The sequence below is a fragment of the Heloderma suspectum genome, chromosome 7 (genome assembly GCF_057233095.1).
Source record: "Heloderma suspectum isolate Gila_16-S chromosome 7, 16-S_ref, whole genome shotgun sequence".
NCBI classification, from domain to species: Eukaryota; Metazoa; Chordata; class Lepidosauria; order Squamata; family Helodermatidae; genus Heloderma; species Heloderma suspectum.
In genome coordinates, this window is record NC_139464.1 from 31903069 (window position 1) to 31930085 (window position 27017).

The 27017-nt window shown below is 44.9% G+C and overlaps 1 protein-coding gene across 3 annotated transcripts in view; it reads left to right on the forward strand.

Annotated features, from left to right (window-relative positions):
• Positions 1 to 27017, forward strand: part of DENND2A (DENN domain containing 2A) — an 88788-nt gene that overhangs the window by 49185 nt on the left and 12586 nt on the right. For 2 of the 3 annotated variants that reach the window (XM_084809500.1, XM_084809499.1), the window contains 11 exons: positions 169 to 290; positions 3977 to 4174; positions 6572 to 6665; positions 7141 to 7191; positions 7729 to 7916; positions 9004 to 9113; positions 11012 to 11081; positions 13981 to 14058; positions 14972 to 15112; positions 15686 to 15834; positions 25398 to 25575. In XM_084809500.1, coding sequence (XP_084665626.1) covers positions 169 to 290; positions 3977 to 4174; positions 6572 to 6665; positions 7141 to 7191; positions 7729 to 7916; positions 9004 to 9113; positions 11012 to 11081; positions 13981 to 14058; positions 14972 to 15112; positions 15686 to 15834; positions 25398 to 25575 — 1379 coding nt within the window. The remainder of the gene's footprint in view (positions 1 to 168; positions 291 to 3976; positions 4175 to 6571; positions 6666 to 7140; positions 7192 to 7728; positions 7917 to 9003; positions 9114 to 11011; positions 11082 to 13980; positions 14059 to 14971; positions 15113 to 15685; positions 15835 to 25397; positions 25576 to 27017) is intronic. The other variant, XM_084809501.1, reaches the window with a different exon arrangement.

Here is a 27017-nt window from a genome sequence, read left to right on the forward strand (position 1 = left end):
ACACTGGCTTTGATGGGAGTTGAAGTCCAACACTTCTGGAGGCTCCAGGTTGGAAGAAGGATGAACTAGATTAACCTTGGTCTGATCCAGCGAAGTCAATTGCTGAGTTCTTAAGACAGTACAGATGTGTGTGTTGATTTATCTGTTTCCTGTGGCTTTCTGTTTCAGATCCGCCGGCAAAAGAGAATCCCTATGAAGATATTGAGACAAATAGTCGTTGCCTGGGGAAGAAATGTGTCCTGAACTTTCCAGCGTCTCCTTCATCTTCAGTTCCTGGCACACCCACAAAGGTATCCTGGTCTAACCAGTGTGACTTGAGCATCCAGTGCCTCAAAGTTATATGTTTTGGCTGGTAGTATGGAGGTAGTGTGGTGGGAAAGTTGATGCCCTGCAGGGAAATAATTGCTGATTCACTCTCTGATGTGGTTTCCCGTTTTGGATTAATTCCACAATGGAGTTAATTTCCTGCCCACCAAATTCTGTGATTTTGAAGGGCTAAAATCTAAGTCTGCTGAATTGTGATGGGTTCTGGGACAGGTCAGGAATGGTGCATTCTGGTCTCTTTCTTGCCGTGAATTTTCACTGGCATCTCTTGGTAACCCACAGCGAAAACTGTGCAGGAATGCTACAAGACCATATGACACACTACTTTTTATCTGGCTGACTGGAAAGTGAATGGCTACAGGGAAGTGGATCCTTTGGCCACAGACTGCCTAGTGTTGGCATGGGATCCATTTGAGAGAGCTCTGGGCTTGTCAGCACTTCATTACAGGAATGCATACTGTATTTGCCCTTTTCTTCCTCTCCCCACATTTTGTTCTTGTTTCTGTATTCTATTCCCATGCCTGCCTCTCTTCTGCTTACTTACCCTGGCACTGCCACCTTTTAAATCTGTATTTACTGAAGACATTTATATCCTCCCTGTCCAACAGCCTGAAGGATGTTTACACCTTATTTCAAACAACAAACACAAGCAAACAAACACCTCTAAGGGCGCAATCCTATGGCCGCTAGACAGTGTCTAGATGGCCATAGGATTTTTCGGTTTCTGGGAACCAAGCTTGGAGCCAGCTCTCCGAGCTCGGTTCCCAGAAATCTGACTCCCCTCCCCTTTCCCCGCCTCCTCATAGGAGTTGTGGGTTGTTTCAGCTCCGCACTCGGAAGAGCAACGCGGAGCAGCCGAAAAGGGGGCATTCCTGGGGTGGGGAGGGGACGTTGAAAGCGCCATTAAGGTACTTCCTATGTGCTGTCCAGCCTCCCCCCCCACTCCAAGGTGCCCCAGTTAGACAGCTGAAATTGGCTGTCTAGCTGCAAATGCAGGGTGGCTGGAGCACGGAGGAGAATACCCCTCCGCGTTCCTCCTGTTGTGCATTGGATAGGCAGTTGCCTTCGAGTTCAGAGGCGGCCCTAATTAGGATTGTGCCCTAAATGTATTAAAATGATTGATCTCAACTGGCAAAATGGTGGCTGTAAAGCAATAAAATGAATGACCAGTGATAGAGCAAACATTTGGGAAATGTTCATTAGTATGGATCTTACAAGTGCTCTTGGGACTTGGGACTGCCCTTGAACTGCTCAGTTCACAAGAGAATTGTGCACTGCTGCAGCTTTGCCCTTACAAATATTTACCTGGGGGTACAAGAGGAAAGTATGTGGTGTGTGCAGTGTGTGTGTGGAGCTTGGTTGGAATGTAGGGTGGGCCAAGTGTCCTACTTTACAGAGGGAAGTCCTTTATTTTGGAGAGCAGGCCGAGGACATCCTCTGTTTTAAGGTGTCCAGTCCTGGTCTGGTTTAAAGCCAAAGAACCATAAGAAGGGGAGAGCAGGGGTCTTGAAGTTGCCCATCCACAGTTAGTACAGCAAACTGAGCAGGCACACAGGACACCTGGTCACCGCCTTCTCCACTATAGTGAGATATAGTGTATTTCCATTTAAATTCTAATTGTTATTTCTAAATTTGCAGCAATAGATATACATTTGCATATGCAAACATTATGCAAATTGGTGCCCTCTTTTGTCCTCTTATTGGGTGATGGGTTTTCTTCTTTTTGGCAGTGCATAAGTGGCTACCTTAGCAGAATGTCTTGGAACACAGAGCGCTACGCTGCTGTAGTCTCAGGAGTGAACACTGTTGTGGGGCATGTACTAATAATTCCTATCTGTTCCGTGGATGATATGTGGGGGTTAAGATGAAAAAAAATGCCATCCGCCCTTGTTTCATGGGGGGAGGCCACCTGTCTGTTGTGGAGCGTGCATGAGTTGGCAGATCACAGACTGTTTTTTTAAGTCTGGAAAGGAGACTCTGTTCAGCTCACTGCAGTTGCAAGATCTGGACACCCTTCCATGTGTGATGGAGGATCCGACTTTCTGTTTCCTCCCTTGGCAAGTGCTATCTTCTTTTTCTCTATGGCAATAGCAGAGTAGGGGAGTGCCCTGCTGGGGAATGTGGACCTGACAATTTGCAGAGTACCATTGTTAGTGGCAGCTCCACCCCAAACCCCTGGCACTTGTGTCACAGCAGGGGCTGGACCTGAGCCATTAGAGGAGTTAAACAAGAGAGGTCCAAGTTGCCAGATGGGAACTTTGCCCTGCAACCTTACTTAATGTATGTAGACATTACATTGTGCTAGGTGCTGTACAGAGTGCTGAAATCATGCATGCCTTTTTCCAAAGAGCTTGCACTCTTAAGTGAAAACATGTTGGGAGCTGGGAACCCCCATGCACTGATGATGAAGCTGAGGGCACAACCAGGCTGGGGAAGCCATGAGAAAATGGGACACCGTTTCTGTTCTGAGTTTGTGGAAACAGGCATTGCAATACTGGTATTGTTAATTCTTACATAAAATAGATCTCTATAGGTGTATGGGTAGATACATCTGGGGCCGAAAGGAGCAGGAAATATACAGAAGATTCCACATCATCTGGAATAGTTTCATTGTACAGTTGCTTCCATTCAGTCTCAGATCTGCCTTTTTTTTTTTTTTAATGTGCATCGCAAAAAGGCCGTTTTAATCCCATGAAGACAGAAAAAGTATTCAATTTGTTGTTTACATTTAAAAAAATGCAAATTGGGCCCAGCTAATTAGCCATCAAATTTATTCTGTATTTCCAGTTTGGCTGTTAGCACATAAGTCCCCCCCCCCCCACTGCTATTCAACAGACTGAGACAAGGGTGACCTTTTGCTCAGGGTTTGGGATTTCGAGAACGAAAAGGAACCATCTCTGTCGTAGTTACCCATACCCAGAGAGCTGTACAGCCCTTATTTCATTGTTGTTATGCCCTCACACTAACCCTTTTTCAACTTTCCCAAGGCCACTGAGCAAACTTCATGGCTGAGCTAGGATTTGAATTGATGTTTCTCATGTCCAAACCCAGGACTTGAACTACTACACCACAATAGAACCATGAACAAGTGCCAGACCACGCTGTTGTTCTACTGGAGAGAACCAATCACTAAATAACAGGTTTAGGGGAATGCAGAGGTCCATAAATATGTAACTTCCAGGCTTGTCTCTGAAGCCTCTGGTAATGGTCACTGGCCCACAGACTATTGGACCATATAACTTCTGGGTCTGATGTGGTACAACAGCTCCTTCATTCTCCAATACAAATGTCTGTGGTTGCATGGCTGGTTAGTTTTGTCAGCTTGTTTTGTTTCTATCATGTTCCCAAATCTGGTTGTGCAAGCAATTTGGGGGTGAGACCCCTCAGCAAGCCACTGTGAGTTCTGTCACGATGTGGAAAATATATCAGGGTCTCTCCTATATTCTTTCTATCCTATGAAAATGCAAGCAGCTGCTGAATTTTATTGAGCCAGAGATGATCTGCCAAGAACTCCAGTATCTAAAGTTTCTATTCTCCTTGCCTTCTTTCCCTCCCTTGGGGTTACTTTAACCATAGAGAAATGGAGTTTTGCCAGGATGCCAGATTAAAAACTTTGATGCTCCCTTTTTTCTGTCCTGGTCTATCTCCCCAGCTGCTCTCCAAGCCCATCTTCTTCCGGCAAAATTCAGAATGGTGGAGTTTCAAGTTGTTAGACATACGGAAATCGAATCGGGACGGGACATGTTCTCCTTCCAAAATCAGCCCACCTTCCACCCCTAGCAGCCCTGACGACACTTTCTTCTCCTTGGGTGATCCTCAGAATGGCAAGAAAAGGAGAAAAATTCCTAAGGTAACTCTCTCTGAGGATTTTTTTTCAAGGGGATGGGTGGGGTAAAGGGGTTGACAGAGAACAAGAACAAGCATATGAGAAGTTGCAATCTGTCTAAAGAGGCCTGTCTAGGATATACTGAAGATCATCTTGGAATTTTAATATCTATTAACAACATATGGGTAAGACTAAAAATGTTCTGAATTTATATATATCGAGGGACAACATTTTCTTCCTTGTTTGTTTTAAAACATTTCTATACTTCTATATAATTTCAGAGCAATGTCCTCCACATATAGATAATGGAAACAGTGGCTAGCTGTCTCCACGTATAGCAGCAGTTTACATGAACACTTCCCCCCTGTAATCCAACCATTGTTGCTGTTCATGTGTCACACAGTGAACTGGCCCAGTGCTGCAGTTTTATATCAACAATGTTCTCAGTGGCCCCTTATTTCTGTTTTTCTCTTAAAACATACCATTGTTTCCCAATCTTTTAGTCCCCTGTGGAGGCACCATAGTTCAGTGGTAGAGTGCATGCAGGAGGTCCCAGGTTCAATCCTTGGCATATCTAATTTAAAAAGGGGGGATCAACAGGTGATGGGGAAAGATGTCTCAGGACCTCAGGAAAAAGAAACCAAATGCACAGTTACAAGATGGGGGATACATGGATCAACAACACTACAAGCGAGAAGGATCTTGGAATTGTTGTCAATCACAAGCTGAATAGGAGCCAACAAAGTGATGTGGCTGCAAAAAAGGCAAATGCTCTTTTGGGCTGCATTAATAGAAGCATAGCTTCCAAATCCTGGGAAGTACTAGTTCTCCTCTACTCAGCACTGGTTAGGCCTCATCTGGAGTATTGTGTCCAGTTCTGGGCACCTCACTTTAAGAAGGATGCAGACAAGCTGGAGAGGGTTCAGAGGAGGGCAACAAAGATGATCAGGGGACTGGAAACAAAGCCCTATGAAGAGAGACTGAAAGAACTGGGCTTGTTTAGCCTTGAGAAGGGAAGACTGAGGGGAGATATGATAGTGCTCTTCAAGTACTTGAAAGGTTGTCACAGAGATGAAGGCCAGGATCTCTTCTCGATCATCCCAGAATGCAGGACATGGAATAATGGGCTTAAGTTACAGGAAGCCAGATTCTGGCTGAACATCAGGAAAAACTTCCTGACTGTTAGAGCAATACGACAATGGAGCCAATTACCTAGGGAAGTAGTGGGCTCTCCCACACTGGAGGCATTCAAGACTAGGCTGGACAGCCATCTGTCAGGGATGCTGTGACTTGGATTCCTGCACTGAGCAGGGGGGTGGACTCGATGGTCTTATAGGCCCCTTCCAACCCTACTATTCTATGATTATATGACCTGACACCCTGAAGCAGGGGTGCAGAACGTCAGGCCTGGGGCCCAAATCCAGCCCTCCTGGAATTCCAGCCTGGCCCTATGGAGTTCCTCAGATGGCCATGCTCCCTTTTGGCCACTGTGTGAACAGAATGCTGGACTAGATGGACCTTTGGTCTTATCCCTCATGACTCTTCTTAAGTGCTTATGTCCTTCACTGGACACCATCCCCTTTCCCCCAACCACCAGTCATCTGGAGGTCTCTCAGCTTTTCTGCAGTCTTTGTCCCATTCTAAAAGGTTGAAATGCAACTCTCCTAAGGCTTAGTTACTGGCAGTAGAGCTTTAAGCTACAATGTGCTGGTATTTTTGCCCCCCCCCCTTTACTTTCAGCCCTGCCCACCACCAGAAAGCAGCCCCCAAGAGCTTCTGTAAATGGAATTCAGCCCTCAGGCTGAAAGAAGTTCAACAGCCCTGCCCTGGAGAGTCACTGCCAGTCAGAGTAGATAATACTGGGCTGAATGGACAAGTAGTCTGACCTGGTATAAGGCAGTTTTCTGGGTTCCTAAACATTCCAATCTCAGTTGCTTGGGGCTGCTTCACACGTCACAGTTTTAAGGTGTGTTATGGGTATTATACAAGTATGCTGGTCAGGAAACTGAGAGAGGCCACAACAAATCCCTGACAATGTTTGGTGGAAAACATGGGCGTGTCACCATGTAATGTGTGAAATGGCCCTTGGTCCATGACCTTAAATGGAAATCGGAAGAAAAACACCTCCAGATGAATTGTACATTCCAAATTATCCCTACAAGTGAAATGTCTTGTAAGCTTTGTTTAAGTTGCACAATACCTTTTTCAAATGCAGAATTGTGGGAGGGTCTCCAGAAAAGGCATTAAGGAAGCAAGGTAGGAAGGGCCACAGGAAAAGAAGCAGTGAACAGAGAGGAAAGAAAGGGGAAGGAAATGAGAGGATAATTCATTTATTGGGGCAAATGATCCATTCAGAATTTTTAGTTCTCTTGACTTGTGGGCAGGAGAACATGTTAACTTCCCCTCCTTTACATTAACCAGCTGGTGTTAAAAATCAATGCCATTTATGAGGCACGAAGAGGGAAGAAGCGAGTCAAGAGATTGTCGCAGTCCACAGAGAGCAGCTCAGGAAGAGGTGAGGAAGAAGTGTGGCTGAAGGAAGCATGATTTTGGGGGTGCTTATTTGAACTGGGCTTGGGTTTGGGTGTGTGCTTTTATCAGCTAAAAGTGTGCGGCAAATTAAACAAATGTTTTGCCTTTGCTCAGTGTTGTTGTCCAATATTAAATAGATGAAAGGGGCTTTTTAAGAACTACCACTTATAAAGGACATGGGGCTGCTGACCAAAACGCAATTCCCTCCTATCTTTCATAATGATTAGTACAACTTGCCCTGTGCCCTGATGCCACTGCAGTGTGCATTTTTCCATTCCCACTGGTCACTGCCATGATGCAGAGGAGGAGGATGGAGGAAATGCACCTTGAAATGCCAGTGGAATGCAGGGTTAAGTTGTGAGGCAAGCTGCCAGGTTCCAGAGCCTGGGCTTTGCCCGCTGTCTAGGAGGCAATTATTTGTTTATTTTTAATGAATAGTTATTTCTATTTCCTGCTAGTTACAGATGAAAATAGTGAATCAGACAGCGATACTGAAGAGAAGCTTAAAGGTAAGAAAAAAGGGATGTGAGGAAAGCAGAAGGTGGTTGATGCTCAACTTGAAAGTTATGGGCTTGAGGACCAATTTTCACTGAAGTTTCATTTCTCTTCTTCCCCTGCCCCTCCCCCACTGCATGGACATTCAATTTCCAGACATGTGGCAGTATAAATCTGCTGCAGCAAAAACAACAAGGAGTCTTGTGGCATCTTAAAGGCTATCTTGAGTTGCACAGTTTAAAAATATAACTTCTGATACAGTTTTGCTTCTTGCAACATCTCCCGCCCACCCCCCCAAGCTGCCCACCTGCTGTTGGACTTGAAAGTTTTTCTAACATTGCATTTTATCTTGGTCCACTCTATAATGTTGTTTTGTTGTTCTGTGACATAATTTGGAAACGTTTCTGACCTGATCATGGTCTGAAGTAATACCAGAACATTTAGATCATGGTGAATGCATTTTATAAAAAAGAGAGACAGAGAACTGCAAAGCATCAATGGCATGCAAAATAGCAGTATAAAATTGAGTCTCTTTGCTTGTCTTTGTGTAGCTCACAGCCAGCGCCTGGTTCATGTGAAGTCTCGCCTGAAACAAGCCCCCAGATACCAAACCTTGGAGCGGGATCTGATTGAGTACCAAGAGAGGCAGCTCTTTGAATACTTTGTAGTGGTGTCATTGCACAAGAAGCAGGCTTGTGCTCCATATGTCCCTGAAGTGACCCAGCAGTTTCCATTAAAGGTATGACGTGTGATGGAGAATGCACTAATATGTGTCAATGGAATGGTAATATAGGGTTAATGGAAATGGATGGTTTGCTCCTGTTTATTTGCTATAAGACTGAGGTTATAACATTGAAAGATAAGGCTCACTGTTTATGGAGCAACGGATTGAAGATTTAATAATACCTGCAATGTCTGGAAGAGTGCTGTATAGGTATAATTTGCAATTGGACTTATATTTGGATATTTTGTTTGCTTTCATTGAAGCTTAGATATAACCTTCTCTCTCTCTCTCTCTCTCTCTCTCTCTCTCTCTCTCCTTCTTTTGCTTTCCTCTCCCCCCCCTTTTTTCTTCCCCCAAAACTGTAATGTTTGAAACTGAAGATTTTGACTATTTTGTTGGTATTGTTTATTTCACTTATAAAAATAAAATATAGATTTTAAAAAGAGAGAGAGAATGCACCAGCAGGCTTCTGCGATCTTGAGTTGCTTGTTAGGCAGACAAGCTACAAGGGTTGTTCAGGGGGAAGGGAGATGGCTGTGCTTCAGATGGATGGATGGAAATCTTTAAGGAAGGTCTGTAGTTCAGTGGTAGCATACATGCTTTACCTGCAGATGATTCCAGGTTCAATTCCCAGTTTCTCAATTTCAAAAGGATCAGGTAGCAGATGAAAGGGAAAACCTCTGCCTGAGACCCTGCCAGTGGAACAAAACATTACTGGGCTAGATGGTCAAATAAATTGACCTCTTCTAAGGCAGGCTCCTGTGTTCTTAAATTTAAAAAAAAGCGGTCGTGTTATCCCTGATGATGTGGTAGGTAGCAATCAGGTTCGCTTGCAAAGAGGTCGACGCACACCGAAGTCAGCTAGATAGAGGGATCCATCAGATTTTGTGGTAGATAGGGGGATGGGGGTGTAAAATTAGTTCAGGAAAAAAATATGTGAAGGTCAGGTGATCTTGGAAAGCAACTATGTTAATATCTTCCAGGCAGAAGCTCAGTCTCTGTCATCACTTCTTCATTTATCTTGGGTAAAAAAAAAGCCTTTCAGTTATTTCACTCCCACCTAACTAATCAGAAACATTCCTTTCTTTTCTTTCTCTGCTAGCTTGAACGTTCCTTCAAATTCATGAGGGAGGCAGAGGACCAGCTAAAGGCAATTCCTCAGTTTTGCTTCCCTGATGCAAAAGACTGGACGCCAATCTTCCAATTTACCAGGCAAGTGAAGTGATTGTTTATTCCTTCTGCACTCCCCAATAGCACACCTGAAACAGTGGCCAGACTTTGAGAAGCTTGCAGCTGGGCATAGGAGAGATGGACAGGCTAGAATCTTTTCCTCCCAACAAATTGCTTTTTTTTTACAGGCAGTGTTTCATAGTGGTTAGAGCAGCCTTCCCCAACTTGGTGCCCTCCAAATGTTTTGGACTATCAACTTGCAGCATTTCTAACCATTGGCTAGGGATTATGGGAGTAGAAATCCAGCACATCTGGAAGGCACCAGGTTGTGGGAGGCTGGGCTAGAGTGTCAGACTAAGACCACAGGGCACCAGGTACAAATCCCTACATGGAGATTGCTGGGTGTCCTTGGGGTGGTCACTACCTCGCAGGCCAACGTGCCTCCCAGGGTTGTTGTGAGGATAAAACCTGCTTGTAGGAAAGGCAGAATATACATGTGATAAAGAAATAAAATGCACGTGGGACACATAGACTTGGTTCACATGATCACTGCAACCCACCATAGCTTATTTAAGCAGCAGTGGGTTGCGGCACCCGTGGGCTCCAGGTCGCCAATCTGTGTCGCCTCCACAGCTTCTTGTGTCACCCAGACCCATTGAGGGCCATGGGTTCTGAGTAGGCTGACCATACATACCATTTTAAACAGGACAGTGCGTTTTTTTTATTATTTCCTGACTGTCCCGTCGTTTTAATATAAATGTCAATTTTGTCACGTTTTTAATCTTTTGTAAAAAAAACCTGAACGCATTTATCATAAGGCTCTATGCTAATCAATGCATGCAGTAAAACCACTAGAGTGATGAAAGAGGAAGTTCCATTTATTTTATCCAGCCAGGGCCAGGCTTCTTGAGCTAGCGATGATCAGATGCCGCCCCCTTGCTTGTCTGCAGTGGCGGGGAATTCAAGAGGCGGTCGCTAAGCCCCATTCAGCATGTGGGAGCCAGGAGGGTGAATCTTACTGTTAGTTCTACCATCATCCCGCCCATAGAGATTCTTTCTGCCCTACATTCAGTAGGGACTTTTCAGACTCATATTTCGGTTCAACAGGCTGTTAGCTATTTTTTTATTACAGCGGAACTCTCTGCTGTAATAAAAACCCTGTCCCCTTTTTGTCATCCCAATATCCCATTTTTGTCTCAAGAAAATATGGTCAGCCTAGTTCTGGGTGGTTAACTACCCCAACAGTGAAGGCTGGTGGCTCCAATTTTGGTGGGGCTATAAATCCATTCTGGGTTTCAGTCAGAACCAGCCAGAACTCTAAAGGGCATGGTCTGAAGGGACATGAGGCAGCCACCTTGCTGAAGTTAAGCAGGTCTGGGTCTGGTCAGTGCTTAGAGGGGAGACTACCTGGGAACCACATGTAGCCACCTTGAGTTCCATGATGGAAGAAAGGTGGGATACAAATGTAATAAATAAATAAAGGAGCTACCCAAAGTGCTGAATCCTAGCCCCAAAAGAGTTCTGGCCAGTTCTGACTAAAACCCAGAATGGATTCATAGCCCCACTGAAATCGGAGCCAGCAGCCTCCACTGTGCCCCAACAAGCCACCCTCGCCAAGTTCGGATGACACGAGAAGCTGCACCTGGTGAGGGTAATTAGGGAAATGGGCTGGCACACGACTGGCACATGCAGAGGCGATTAACAAACTGCCGTAGCTTATTAACCACCCTCGTGTCATGTGAGACAGGCCACAAACTCTCTCTCTCTCTCCCCCTCCCCCCTGATTTAGGGGAGCATTCAAACTTAGTACACTCTCAGGAATTCATCACCACCAGCACCAATATTCTCCCTGTGTATCTATAAACAAAGCTTTGTCTCTTTGTTTTGTTTGATCTTGTTTTTTGTTTGTTTTTATCTTGTATCATCGCTCCCTTTTTCAGTGAGACGTTCTCATTTGTCTTGACTAGTGAAGATGGCAGCCGAAGGTTTGGATACTGCAGAAGGCTCCTGGTAACTCTCTCTTTCTCTTTTTCCTTCTGTCCAAAAAGGAGGAGATCCTTCCTTATGTGCTGTGAACATTTACCTCATTTTTGTAAAGTGAAGAAGATAATAATTGACTAATAAATCCTCATAAGTATATCTTACACAACAGCCAATATTTCCTGTTTTTACTTTCTCATCTGGTTTTGTTTTGTTCCACTAAGCCATAAAATGGCACTATTGTTCCAAAGTGAAAAGTTTTTACATCTTCCCATTGTCCTCTATAATATATAAGTTTGTTAACTAGCATTGTTTAATTAACAAAAATAATACAAAATACAAACACTTAAATATGTTCATTATCATTGTTTGCTGCTGTTTGCTGAAGGTTCCTTTTTCCATTGTTCCTTTTAATTGAGAATTAAATTTCCATGATTTGCAATTATGGAAAGTAGAGCCAATGCCATTAATACATTTTAATTAATTAACCAGTTTTAGATTTTTCTTGACTGCGTTCTTAAAGAATCCTAAGAGAAGTGTTATTGGATCAAATGGAAGTTCTGGCCCAATAGCATTCCTTATGTTACTTACAATAGCTTTCAAAGAACTTTCTGCATGTTTACATGACTCTCTTTTGATATAGGTTTTTAAGCATAGGCTGGATGGCCACCTATCAGATGTAGCAGTGGCCTCCCATCCATCTGCTTAAAACCTTTGTACTAGTGGATTTCTTGCACTGGCAGGGATTAGACTAGATGATCTTTGAGGTCCCTTCCAACTCTAATTCTAAGACCACCAAATCTATCTAAAATTGTCGTAGTTTAATCTTAAATAGATTAGGTCTGTAGTCTGCTGTTCTTTATGTATTTTGGGCCATTGTTTCCCTTTGATAAAAAGGAAACAATAATTTTTCAATGTTTGTCAGTCGATGAAAGTTGTCTTTTCTTATAATCTCCTGTAATCAACATATAATATGGAAATATTGGAAGAAGAGTGGAGGAAAACCAGCAAAATTCTGAAACCTGTTCATCAAATGATACAAATTGTCCCTTCCTTCGTTAAATCATAGAATCATAGAATAGTAGGGTTGGAAGGGGCCTACAAGGCCATCGAGTCCAACCCCCTGCTCAATGCAGGAATCCAAGTCAGAGCATCCCTGACAGATGGCTGTCCAGCCTCGTCTTGAACGCCTCCAGTGTGAGAGAGCCCACCAGCTCCCTAGGTAATTGGCTCCATTGTCGTATTGCTCTAACAGTCAGGAAGTTTTTCCTGATGTTCAGCCGGAATCTGGCTTCCTGTAACTTGACCCCATTATTCCGTGTCCTGCACTCTGGGATGATCAAGAAGAGATCCTGGCCTTCATCTCTGTGACAACCTTTCAAGTACTTGAAGAGCACTATCATATCTCCCCTCAGTCTTCTCTTCTCAAGGCTAAAGATGCCCAGTTCTTTCAGTCTCTCTTCATAGGGCTTTGTTTCCAGTCCCCTGATCATCTTTGTTGCCCTCCTCTGAACCCTCTCCAGTTTGTCTGCATCCTTCTTCAAGTGTGGTGCCCAGAACTGGACACAGTACTCCAGATGAGGCCTAACCAGTGCTGAGTAGAGGAGAACTAGTACTTCCCGGGATTTGGAAGCTATGCTTCTATTAATGCAGCCCAAAATAGCATTTGCCTTTTTTATAGCCACATCACATTGTTGGGTCATATTCAGCTTGTGATCGACAACAATTCCAAGATCCTTCTCGCTTGTCATGTTGTTGAGCCACGTATCCCCCATCTTGTAACTGTGCATTTGGTTTCTTTTTCCTAGGTGCAGAACTTGGCATTTATCCCTATTAAATGTCATTCTGTTGTTTTCTGCCCAGCGCTCCAGTCTATCCAGATCACTTTGAATTTTGTTTCTGTCTTCCAAAGTATTAGCTATCCCACCCAATTTTGTGTCATCTGCAAATCTGATCAGCATTCCCTGCACCTCCTCCTCCAAGTCATTCATAAAAATGTTGAAGAGCACTGGGCCCAGGACTGAGCCCTGCAGTACCCCACTCGTTACCTCTCCCCAGTTTGAGAAGGTCCCATTGATAAGCAGTGTTTGAGTCCGATTCTGTAGCCAACTGTGGATCCACCGGATCGTTGTTTCATCTAGCCCACTTTGAGCTAGTTTGCTCATCAGGATATCACGGGGCACTTTGTCGAAAGCTGTGCTGAAGTTGAGGTATATGATGTCTACAGCATTCCCACAGTCCACAAGGGAGGTTACTTGATCAAAAAATGAGATCAGATTCTTCTGGCAGGACTTGTTTTTGACAAATCCATGTTGGCTTCGAGCAATCACTGCATTGTTTTCAAGGTGCTTACAGATGGATTGCTTTATAATCTGCTCCAGAATTTTCCCAGGGATTGATGTCAGACTGACTGGTCTGTAGTTCCCAGATTCCTCCTTTTTACCCTTTTTGAAGATAGGGACAACATTAGCCCTCCTCCAGTCAACTTGAGCACATTATATCCAAGCCAATTGTCAAAGTTACCATTCGCTGTTGCTGCCTGATGCTTCGCTGTAAATGTAATGATCTTAAGGGGGGAAATTTCTAGAACAAGCTGTTGCTTACATTTATCATACATTTCTTTAGTTATAGCTTTATGGATTTCACATTATAGTACCACAGTTCTCTTTTTGCAACCACATCTCAGCATCTGCCTCTCTCTAGTTGTCACAAACCCTAAATATTTGAAATCATTTACCTGGAGAAGCAATGAGATGTTAAGAAAACTGGAATGATGTTTCTATTTCCTAAGCATTTAGGGGTGTATACTAATATTCTTGTTTTCAAGGTTTTGTAAAAGATGGAGTAGGTTGGGAAAAACAGCCTTCTGTCTTGAAACTGAACTTCTCAACTTTTCCTTGTTAATTACTATGTATTTCTCTCTTGAAAGCCCAGTGGGAAAGGGAAGCGTCTTCCTGAAGTTTATTGCATTGTGAGCCGCCTTGGATGTTTCAACCTCTTTTCGAAGGTGAGGGAGATAGACAATGTGGCCTGTAAATAAAGGGGAAGCTGGACAAAGGAGCGGATTTGTGTTGGGGCACCATTCATATCCCACGAGTGTATTTATCAGGTGTACCTCTAGTCACACTGGGTGGCTATTACAGGGACTTCGCTTCAAAACAAGAGTGTGCTAGTCCTGTGTTGATGACCCTGATACAGTTATTAGGTGGTTTGAAATCAGGAATCTCATTCCAAATGCTTAAAATACCCCATGTTTTCATTTTAATCTGAAAAAGTGGGACCTTGAAAATGTATTATGAATCCTTTCTTCCTCCTCCCTCCTTTTTAATGGACAAGCTAGACATGGTGCAAGGGATCAGTGATTAGCATCTTCTGCAGTTTGCTTTAAAAAAAATAACAGCCATGGGGCGGGGGGGGGGGCGCAATTTGGATTAGGGACTATGTCACTAGGCAATGGAGGATTTAGCTCCTCCCCCTGCAGCATTTTCCTGATTGAAAAGTAGTTCCTCCTCCAGAGTTGCCATTTACCCTTCAGACTGAGAAATCTAGAGGTACCAATATGATGCAAGTAAGCTTCTCTGCCATGGGACAAACAGCAGCTTGGGAAGAGGACATTTTAATTGGGGGAAATGCTGCAGGCAGGAAGGCTTACCCACACCCCAAAGCACCGTTGTTCCCATCCAAATCAAGTCCCTCACCCCTGTGGTTGTTATTAATTTGGGCTTTTTTTAATGGGACATCCTCATTGGTGCTTTGCTTTCTCATGTCATGTCCAGTTGTGCCCTGAAAAAACAATGGTGTGTTGGTAAAGAAATGGAGACCCAGAATGAGGCAAGGAGAGGTGCAAACATATGAAATTAATATGTCCTCTGTAGAGCATCTTCTTGCCTTTTACTTGTTGGTTTCTCTCCTTTTTAAAGATCTTGGATGAGGTCGAGAAAAGGCGTGGGATTTCCCCAGCCTTGGTGCAGCCCCTTATGAGGAGTGTCATGGAGGCTCCTTTTCCAGCTCTGGGCCGAACAATCACTATCAAGAACTTCCTGCCTGGCTCTGGGACAGAGGTGAGGTCAAAACCAGAGTGAGAGGATGATGGAGTGGTAGGCAAAAGTAGGAAATGTAACACAAAATGGTAGAGGTAGTCAGGGCTGTCAGCACACTGCTGCAAACATTTTAGAAGTATTACCCAGGGTTGGCATCAAGGGTAGACATGGTTAGGCACCTGCCAAGGGCCCACACCCCAGCATGGGCCCACTGACAACAGCCCCCTGGAGTTTCTCCTCTTCTTCACCATCATAATCTTCTTGTTCACCTGCCTCTTGCTCTGGCTCAGATAATGGCGGTGGGAAGAACGAGAAGCAGCAGATGCCGCTGCCTACTTGCTGACTGGCTCTCTTACCTGTCAAGCAAGCAAGTGGTAGCAAGGATGAGAAAGAGGATGAGTGATAGCAGCTGGTGACAATGGTGGAGAGCAGGTAGACTTACTGAAGGAAGGTGCCCGTTGAGGGTGACTTGCCCTCAAAACCCTGGAGCCAGCACTGAAGGTTGTGCCTGAAACATGTGAATGAGATTTTAGGTTCCAGATTTCACCTTGAGGCCTTCACTGAGGCAATGAGCCCTATTCTTTATCCTTTCAGGTAATAGAGTTGCGTCGGCCGCTTGACTCAAGGCTCGAGCATGTAGATTTTGAGTCCTTGTTCTCTTCACTCAGCATCCGCCACTTAAGCAGAGTCTTTGCTTCCCTGTTGCTGGAGAGAAGGGTGATATTTATAGCAGACAAACTCAGGTACCTATTTCTTCCTACTTATTCCTGTGCCTCACCTTCAGCAGAAAATGTATTCTCCACAGTGTCTGGGTGCCTTTATTCATTAATTCTCGCCACTCGTTCCTAAAGCCAGTATTCAAAGGTGGCCTAAATTATAAGCATAGCAGCTACTTCTGTTTTTTCTGGACATAACAGAGAACAGTGAAGCTTCAAAACAAAGCCTCTAGAGCTAGGATGTCTGTGGTGTTTGCTTCCCTTCTGTCAGCTCTCACTCAAGCCTGGGTTCACACATTAACACTTCCTATGTAATAATTGCACATATCACTGTAGAATAGGAATATGCAGGGCCAGCCCTCCCATGAGGCAGGGTGAACCTCCACCTCAGGTAGCAGACTGCCCCCTACCACCACGAGGGCCCCCCCACTGCCTCACTGCTGCACAGCAGGTGCTCCAGAGAGCTCCGCTGGCTGCTCTCTCACTGTGGCATTTGCCAACCAAGCCCAAGTGCCTGGCTCGGAGGGGGCCCTTCCTCAGAGCCACGCAATATGGGAGGGTGTCCCAGAAGATGGCTTGTACCGCGGTCGATCTTCAAGGACGCTTCTCTTGCAATGCCTGGCTCTGAGGAAGGACCCCCCTCAGATCCAGGCATTTGGGCTTGGTCAGCTCCCTGAGGAGCCATGCTGGCTGCTTTCTCTGGCCACTGTGGCTCTCCAGGAGGGCCGGCCCGCACGCTGGCTCACTCCGAGGGGATCCTCAGAATGAGCCAGAGGGCAACAGTGGCAATGGGGGGTGGGGGGATCCAGGGGATGCCGTGGACGATGCGGCAGTGATGGGGGGAATTCAGAGGTGGGGGTGGGGGAACGCAGCAGTGGCAAGCAGCAGCACGTGTGTTCTGCCTCAAGCTGGGAATGTGTGAAGTGTTTAGAACAGATCCCAGTCTCTGACTATCTCAGGCAGCCCCCAACTGTTGGAGGCCAATTTTGGAGATCACTTGGGGCTGGTTTAGACAGCCCAGGTCCCTGGGGACAGATTCACATGCAGAATTAACGCATGGCCCCTCAGTCTCTCTCCTGCAGCTACCCAGAAGTGATACTTGTGATTTCAGTGGCTGAAAAATAAGAATGTGCTGCTAAGATCACAAGTATTGCCTCCAGGAAGCTGCTACTGTTGCCATGGAGTGTCCAGGTTGCACATTTTGTTCTCTGTACAAAATATGTGCCCAGGTTCAATTGAGACATACTATGAGATAGAAGATTTTGATCCTTAAACTGAGCATGAATGCTTCCATGCTAGCTCAGTCTGGAATTCCACAGCATCCAAAACAGCCTTCCCCAACCTGGTGCCCTCCTCCTGATGTGTGGAACTACAGCTCCCATAATCCCTGACCATCAACCCTGCTGGCTGGGAGAGATGGGAGCTGTAGTTCCACACATCTGGAGGAGGGCACCGGGTTGGGGAAGGCTGATCCAGACAATGTCTCTTCTAAACTGTTTAAATTCAAGTGTTTTCTGAGCTGCCCTTCCATCTTTTTTTAACATTTCATGGCAATATTTCTGACTTAAAATGCAGTTGCGGTGCCACTTTGACCTGTTCTGCACTGATGGAGCCCTTTCAGAAAGGTTAAAATTCTGTAAATAGCTGTTCAGGAGAGGGAACGGAGGACAAGAGTCAGCCATTCTCCCTTCCAAACAGCAAATTCGTGGGACTGTAGCCTTCCTTCTCTGCTTGCCTCTCCACCTCCACCATTGTATGTCCTACATGTCCTTTCTCCATTACTCTTCAACAGCTAGTGTTGGCCTCTTTCTTTAACTTCTTTTTTTAAATTTCCATTTCACTTCTTCCTTTTTTAATTTTTATTTCATTTTTGGCTAGACTTGCAAGTGCACAAATAAAAAATAAAAGTACAAAAACAAACTCACCAACCAGTGTTCAAACCCCTTTGCTTGGAGTTGCTGTGGCTGGTGCAGTAAAGTGCCACCCGCTCTTGCCTTTGCCATGAGGATGGGCATTGCAGGGTTTGCAAAGAGCGATTAAGGACCGCATAGAACTTCAGTGGTAGGCTTGCTTTCAGATGATCATGGAAGAGCAATGCGTTGACAGCACTAAGGGGCTCTAGTGTGGTGGGGATCCATGGGAACACGCCCTCAGAGCTTTGCCAAAAGGGAGCCCAAACCCTGAATATTTTTTTTCTCTTGTGCTCCTTCCAGAAGTGGTGCCCCCTTCTGTGGATCTATAGAAATAACCTCCTTCCATGGCTGGGGTTATTTCTTCTTGTCTCTTGATCCTTCCTGTCACTAGATCCAAATGGCATCAAGTTTTGGTTCTCAAGTTCCTTGGTTCCTCCACAACCACCAGATTTGGGGGCAGGGGTGGGCTCAGTCGGGTATTTCTTATTATTTGGGGTGGGGCTCCAATTCATTTCAGGGACATCATATTTTTCTGATCACTCGAACTACAATACCTTATACCCAGATAGACAGATATTCTTTGGCAGTGTGTGGCCCACCCTCAGCTGTCCATATCCTGCATGGATGTTCAGGACATCTAGCCAGATCTTTTATTGGGGGGGGGGAGCGGAAGAGAGTGGAAGAGTAACGCCCTCCCCTTGCACGCAGACAGCATTTCCCTCTATTTATCATGAACATGTCATCTTAGTGGGGTCGGTATTGCATAATGGCTAAAAAATGCTTACAATGTGCTTTCCGGGGTAATGTGGAAAAGGCCTTCACTTATACAGCTTTAACTAGCTTAAATGGTGCTTTAAAAAGGATCAGATAGACTCATGGAGGATTGCTCTATCAACAGCTATTTGCCACGATAGCTGATGGAACCTTTATGCTTAGAAGTATCTGGCATAATACCCCCCTAAGTACCAGAATCTGGGGATAAACAACAGGAGATGGTCATCCCTTTCGTGCCCTCCTTGTGAGCTTTCCAGCACATCTGGCTGGCTGTTGCTCGTGACAGATTGCCAGCCTCGATGGATCTCGGTCTCATGGACCGATGCAATTCGTAATTTTCTTATCCATTGGCTTAGATGGCCTGTAGTTTTAGTTCACAAGCGATTCAACCAAAACTCTTTCCGCCCACACCTTGTGAAAAAAAGGGGCCCAGATCTCTCTAAGATTTTCTACAGCTGGTGCCTGGCACACAGCCATTTCTTAAACACTTGAGGATGGAGAGAGTAGAGTTCTCTTTTTTCAAGAGAGCAAAGGCAAAAACTTAACAAATAAGTAATGACGCTTACGAGCGCAAGATCAGATTTCAACAGCCTGCCTGTTTTCACAATTCCCAGTAAGTCCTGCTGTGTCCGTGGGACCGGGAGAAGGAAGGGAAAGCTGAAGAGGTCTTTGCTGAAAAAGGGGCCAAAAATTCCTTCATCTATCAGGTTTTTTGAAGGTGGACAAGAACAGCATACAGGAAAGCTATGAGAAAGTACAGTAGAGACTGACAAGAAGTATGTCTGTTGCATAAAATGTGATCAGGAATCCTAAGAATCTTAACTTTAAACATTAGGGGGGGGGAGTTAACTTTCTAGCCCTCACAGATGCAGGGAAAAGTTCTGAATGCTGTCTGTTCTAGATTCAGAACTCCTAAATGTGAATTTGTTTCTATGGCCTGCCCATGTTTCTATGGCCTGCCCTCTCACTACTTATTGCCTGCTGTCCTTTTCCCTCCATCAAATGTTTGAAAAAATGTAAACACTGGAGTTGGAATAAATTATACAGATTTCCTTAATCTTGAACAACATGGATACAATCCAGTACAAAACAATGGGATAATGAAATTGGTGGGATGGGAACATGCTTAGCTATAGGCAGGGCCAGATCAAGGCCACAATGGGCCCCAGGGCTAGCTGTCTATAGCGGGCCCCATACTTTGCCCCCAATACTGAACTCATGTGACATTTGTGCATGCACGCGCACACACACACACACACACACACACTCACTCAACAATGCACAATAATAATGCAAAAGCATTTTTCACTACGTATTTTAGTGGAAATCATTTTTCATGCTTCCTTGGACTAATATTTCTTCCATGGTAGAGAACTTAAATACAAACACAAGCTTCCCCTTTTACAGCATGTTGTTGTTGTTGTTGTTGTTCAGTCATTCAGTTGTGTCCGACTCTTCGTGACCCCATGGACCATTAAAAACGTGGTTGTTCAGGCAGGCATTTGGGGTGGGTTAGGGTATTTTAGGAAATGTTTTTATTGTAGAATTTTATTGTTTTAAACTGTTTTATTGTATGTTGTACATCGCCCAGAGTGGGTGACCAGCCAGATGGGCGATTAATAAATTTAATAATAAATAAATAAATGGACCATAGCACGCCAGGCCTTCCTGTCCTGCGCTGTCTCCCGGAGTGTGCTCAAGTCCATATTCATTGCATCGGTGATGCTATCTAGCCATCTCATCCTCTGCCGTTCCCTTCTCCTTTTGCCTTCAATCTTTCCCAGCATCAGGGTCTAGCATACAGCACAGAGAAACAGAAAACAGAAACACATGTAAATTTGGTCTTGTTTAACCTCAGAACCTGCACAAAATGGGTCTGAAGCACCCCGGTGGGTAGTCAAGTGCAATCCTACCACCACCACCACCTCAGTGCTGCAAGGGGTTGGCCTCTTTGTGCCTCTCCACTCGGGGAGAGGAGTGCTGTGGCGGGGAGGAATTCTGTGGACAAGGTGGGGGCAGGGAGGAGCTGGCTTTGGATTCATTCTATGGACATGGGGAGGGGCTCAGTGGGAGAGAACATGCTTTTGCATGCAGAAGGTCACGGGTTCAATCCTTGGCATTTCCAGGTAGGGCAAGAAAAACTCCTGCTTGAAACTCTGGGGAGCCATTGCTGCCAGTCAGTGTCAATAATACCAGGCTAGATGGACCAGTGCCCTGACCCAATATAAAGGGGTTTCCTACTCCATTCCCCCAGATGGCCCCAATCCAGGCCTGTCAGCTACGCTTGCCCTGGAGCTGCTGGAGATCATTTATCCCCTTTGCTGTATTGTGGCCGGGTTGTGTGTGTGTAAATACATGGATCCACTAGCAAAACTGCCTCCCACACACACACACACACACACCTTCTGCCCTGGTTGGTGCAAGCCAGCAGGGCTGGGAATGAGGCCTCAATACCTCATGTGCCTCAATATGCCCTACCACCCCTCAGGGTTGCTGTGCCTGTCATACTTCAGCCAAAGCTCTGGAAGCAGCTTTCGAAACATTTTTTTAAATTAACTGTTGGCTCTCCAAAGTGTTTTCAAGCTCCGTTTCCCAAGACCTTTTCTCCAAGGTTACCAGGTACTGAACCTGGTTTTAAATTTTTTTGGAGTGAAAAACATAACAAGGAAAATAGTTTAAATATTAGAATCATAAGATTTCCTTAGCGGGTTTCTAGTCTTGACTGTTAAGAGGAAAATCTTCAGCCATTTCTATGTTTGCAGCACCTAGCAACGATTCTAGCAGGGTGTGGGGCAGGTCAGTTCTCCTCATGAGGGCAAGCAGAGGGGTGCGATTCAGTTTGAATTTAGAGGAGCAATTTAGTTGAGGAACTGTGCATGAACTGCTTCAGCTTTCCCCAGCCTGGGCCCTTCAGTTGTGTTGGACAGAGGTGCAGTCTAACACATCTGGGGGCAACCAGGCTGGGGAAGGCTGGCTGGGGCATGCTAGGAATTGTAGGACTTTTTTTGGTCTAAATATGATTACACCCTTCATTATCTTTTTTTTAATTCTGCCTTCTGTACTATTTTAATGCTACTTCTGTAGATGTGATCGTCTTGGCCTATTTTTATGATCTTTTAATATTTTGTTATAAGCCCTGATGATTTGATTGAAGAGCAAAGTATTGTTTTGTTGTTCAGTCGTTCAGTCGTGTCCGACGCTTCGTGACCCCATGGACCATAGCACGCCAGGCCTTCCTGTCCTGCACTCTCTCCCGGAGCTTGCTCAAGTTCATATTCATTGCATCGGTGATAGTATACATCTAAATAAATAAACAATGAATACTGATATTTATTTGGGAAAGAGGAGATTGTTTTACATTTTTTAAGAGGGTTTAACGTCTATCTAGCAAGTTTCTCATTTTCTCTCTCTTTAAACCAAGGCAACAGTTCAAGGTTGCTCAGGGGTTTGGAATGCTAGAAATAATCTGGCATGCAGGTGGAGAAAGGGTGTTGATAAATACAATCCATCACCCCATCTTCTGCAGTTGACAGTATAGCTTCCACCCTTGCTCAATGCGTGAATTGTTTGTGCTGCAAAAATCTGTAGCTTTGACTCCGAGGGCCTCTTGCCAAATGGTGTATGAGTTGTGCAGCATTTTTGAGCTGAGCCCAAACCAGGTTTAATAAGTGTACAGCAAGGGAAGTTCTTTTTTTGTTTTTCCTTCCTTTTCTGTAAAGATCTGTCATTCTGAACCTTGCCAACAGGAAAGGAAAGAAGTCTTACTCCTTTTCTTTCCTCCCCGCACCCCACCTTACCATAGCAACCATAGTAAACATTCTTTTTCAGCTCAGGAAAATGTGTGTGTGTGTGTGTGTGTTTTAAGGCAAGCGATTAAATTCATCTTTTTTGTTAGCTTTGTCCAGGCTTCATGCATCAAAGCTTATCACTCACAGGGAAAGGTTCCAGCAATCTGTGACCAAAATGGATTGTGGAGGCCAAGCTGACTAAAATAATAATAATAGTAATAGTAATAGTAATAAGTATTATTAAGTAAAAGTGTAAAACTAGGGAAGGAAGGAAATAATCCTTAATATGCCTTACTCTGGAACTGTCCCCAAGAAGCCAATGGAATAAATTAAAGAGTTCTGTTTTATTTAAAAATTCATATATAAATGTTCTTAAATGTTTCAATACAGCTGTGAAATTCAAGGTTTTATCACATCATTTGAAGACTTTCTGAAAAAGAAGGGTTTTTACAACAGCTTGTAAAGGCCTGTATTATCAGGCTCTCAAGAGGGCTTCCTAAGTGAACAAGTGGCACATCTTCATCATCATGATGTTTCAGGATTCCTCAACCAAGAAAGGGTTAAAACTACTACCCATGATCTCCTTGGAAAGACCAAGAATTTCCTGTCCACCGTAAATTCTTCACAAGTCTGTGCACTGCAGTGTCTAGGTAACACAGGTCACGCCCTTGGATTACTAAATCCTTTAGTGCCTGCACTTTTCTTCAAAATTTGAATTTTCAGCCATGAGGACTAGAAACTTTTTTTTATACAATGAGAACTTAAAGATTCTTAGAAAGCCAACATTTTTTTGCTGCACAGCATGTATGCTAAATATAAACAGTCTGTTGTTTTTAAAATAAATGTATACTCAGCAAGTATTCTTTCCTTCTCATTCATGCCAGGCCTGGGATATTCTTTTTCCCTGCCTTGCCCTTCTCCCTCCTGTTCTGTGCATATTCCCTCATGATACTTAACTTAAGCCAGCTGTGAGTGGTTTCCTGGCCATATGATTCCTTTAGGCTGCGCTGCATATCTCACTCCCCTCCTCTTTTCATTCAAGACCTGGCTCATCAAGCCAAATGACGTTATGTGTACCGTTTAGTAACTCATGGGCCTCCTCAAATGCTCAAAGGACTTTGCACTGCTACAGCTGATGAGATACCCATGCCCTTGCCTGCCTTGGAGGGTGGTGCATTTTGGGGGCATGAAAACAATGTTGCTGCATTCTTCTGCTGTTGCAAAAATGAAAGCTCTCTGGCCAAACCTTTCTTGAACATCACAGAAGATAAAAATGTCTCCCACCACTCTGTTGGCTGCGTTTGAATGGAAGCCACATTTCATCCTCTCCCGTCTCAATAGCCTGCCATGAAGTCACTGCTTAAAGATACTATCATTCTTAAGAAGGCCAAATTCCACACAACATCAGAAGGCGCTTCCAGGCAGAGGGGTCCTAGTGCTATCTATTGGAAGGCATTTTGTAGCAATTCCACCTTTTCTTCCCTAATGGATTTGCCGCAGTCAGGAAAAAAGAAGCAGTGGTGGGAAAGCATGGGAGGGTTATGAGTGGAAGACAACATTGTCTGGAGGCAGGGTGATGGCCTGACAAAAGCCTTATCTGGAAGCACGGTACGCACATAGACAGATGCATAAAGTAGGCATAGGACTATTTTTTCCCCTATTTTCCCTTTTTTATCATTAATTAGGAGGCAAAGTAGATGAGATACTGAGATATGTGTGATCGTGTATGGGGAACCCACAAAAAGCAGCAAGCCAGCCCTGCTTTTCCCACATGACTAACTGGTAGTTCCAAGCCAGGCAATGGAACAGCAAGTGCCTCCATGTTTGCTATCAGCTATCACAGCCTTCCCTAACCTGCTGCCCTCCAGATGTTTTGGGCTGCAACTCCCATCATCCCTGATCATTGGGTATGCTGGCTGGAGCTGATGTGAATTGTAGTCCAAAAATCTGGAGGGCACCTGATTGGGGAAGGCTGATCTACTGTAATGGGGGGCTTGAGGTGGCATTACTGGCGGGGGGGGTTTACACCATGATTGCTGAACTGCCCACACTAATCCTGCTATTCCATTCGGACTGGCCGTGATCAGCATCAGGAATGGCACAATCCCCAGGCAGACGGCAGGTGAGAGGCTGGCTGAATCATTAGAAAATCACTAGTGTAGCTGAGGAAAGCCTGCTGCCTGGAGATGTCCTCAGCTGGATGTCGCTTGGTTTCTTATATCTTCTGCCTTTTTTTGCCTTCTTTCTTGGCAAGTATGTTTGACTTCAGTGGACATAGATGCTCGAGTTTTCTAACAAATTGCTTAGCTAGCAGGAAAAAAAATAGAAGAATGTTGGAATCGTTCCATGTCTTGCTGTATTTAAGAGGCAGTGGTGTGAAAGCTGAGAATATCCATTAATCCCATGACTCCAGGAGTCCTTGGACTCAGGGGGAAATATGCACAAAAATTGTGATCCCCATGGTACAATTTTGAGAAATCTCTGGTACATGTTGTAGCCACTGGAATTGATGGCTGCTATTACTATGCAATCTTATGATATTATACTACTGTAACTGCAGTGGGGTGGGGGGAGGGTCCATGTAAAACTGTGCTTAAAATAGAATGCGCACATGCCACAGAGAAGTTCAGTCGCTGAACTATACAAGGTAAATAAATAAAAACATAAAATTCTGATGACAAAAATACGTTCAAAAGTTCTTTGGCCATATGCAATAAGGCAGAGAGTAATGGCTGGTCAGAGATTGAGGGTGAGAAGAACCAGCTGTGAAAGTTTGGTGGGGGAAGAGAGAATAACCTCTGCAGAAACCCCTTTGTTTGGGGACTAGTGAAAGCTCTGTCGAAATCCCACTTTGGTTTCTGACCATTCAGTAGATGCTGCTTACAATTTCCCAGTTCATCTTTCCTCAGTCATGAGGACTCTATATTTGATTTCTCTTTTTAAACTGAAAATCATGAGAAGTCAGACACTGTTCCAGGTTAAAACCGTCTCAGGTGTTAGAATTTGTTGGGGCCAACTGTATTCCATTGCTACTAATTATTCTGTGTGTCCGTCTCAAAGGGGTGTTGAGAGTTTCAGGCTGCCTGACTGTCATGCATTTGTTTTTCCCCTCCAGCACCTTGTCAAAGTGCTGCCATGCCATGGTGGCACTCCTCTACCCCTTCACGTGGCAGCACACCTACATCCCCGTGCTTCCCCCTTCAATGATTGACATCGTATGTTCACCAACTCCCTTTCTGATTGGTCTGCTCTCCAGTTCACTACCCCGCCTCAAGGAGCTGCCAGTGGAAGAGGTGAGACCAGAATGGAGGACAGAAAGTGTTGGACAACCGGAGCAGCAAACTGGAAGTGCAGAGTGGTGAGGGGAAGAGTACCCTTTAAAGGTGTATTCATTAAAATAGCCCAAATAGTGCACACGCCTCTTCCCCAAGAGCCCCTGCCAAGTGAGATGCAGTGCATGGCTTTAGGCCAGAAGGTCTTTTCAGTGGTGGCACCCTGGCTGTTGAATGCCCTCCCTGGAGAGGGCTGCCTGGTGACCTTCTTGGTCTCATTTTGGTGCCAGCTAAAACCTTTATATCTTCTCAGCCCTCTTAGCTTTAAGCCGTGTTTGCTCTTCAGAACTGGGCTTGTTTTGAGGGGGGCGGAGTAATACTGTGCTTATACTCTTATTGTTGAGTTTTAACATTGTTTCATTTCTTACTGTGAGTCACCCTGAGAACTTTGTTTATAGAGCAGCCTGTATATACTGTAAAAAATACAATTCTAAGTTCCACAGTTGCTGTTCTCCAACACTAATCCTGCTGGACTAGCAAACAATCAGCAGGGTGACAGCATTGGTTTCCTGAATGTGTGGATTATTGGTGACTGATTCAGAGCCCTGACGTCTTGTGGACTGTTAACGCCTGGAAGTGCTCTTAGTTGCCTTCATAAACCAGCCTCCCTGAACTGGGCGCCCTCCAGATGTTGTGGTCTTCCACTCCCATCAGCCCCAGCTAGCGTGACCAATGGTCAGCAATCTCCATTTTATTTTCACAACAACCACACGAGGTAGGTTAGTTTGAGAAGTAGCGACTGGCCAGAGATCACCCAGTGAGCTTCATGGTGACTGAGTGGGAATCCGAACCTGGGTTTCTCCAGCCCCAGTCTGACACTCTGACCACAACACCAAAGTGGTTGGAACATAACCAAAGTGTGGGGGGGTCTTCAATTACCTCTCTTAACATTAGCATGCTGAAAGAACTCTGAAATGAAGTCCTTGTTCTCCCTGCCCCCAAGACCTTGTTCTGTAAGCCACTGCTGTTTTCTGTTCCTTTATCTCTGGCTCCGGATGGTATTTTGGTTTCGTGGTTGAAGGCACACCAAGGCCATGATGGGCACAATTTGATCTGAGAGATATCTGCTAATTGCATCGAGGCAGCTCTGATTAGTTCTCTTCACGCGTGCCCAAGGGGCACATGCTGTGACACGTTCCATTCCATTTGAAGCTCTTTTCAGCCAAAACACAGATGATGATGAAATACCTTTGGGGCTGCATCTCGGCCTGCCAGATGTGAATGCTGCTGCACACAGTGTGTATAAATCCCAGAGATTCCTCTCTTCCTCCCCATCCCACCCCAGGAACCCCCCTGGTGAATGGCACAGCACAGCCAAGATGCCTCAGTGCCATAATCTCCAATGTGCCTCCCTCCACTTCCCCAGTTTCCTTGGAGGAATCAAGCCTCCTCCACTGCCTTTA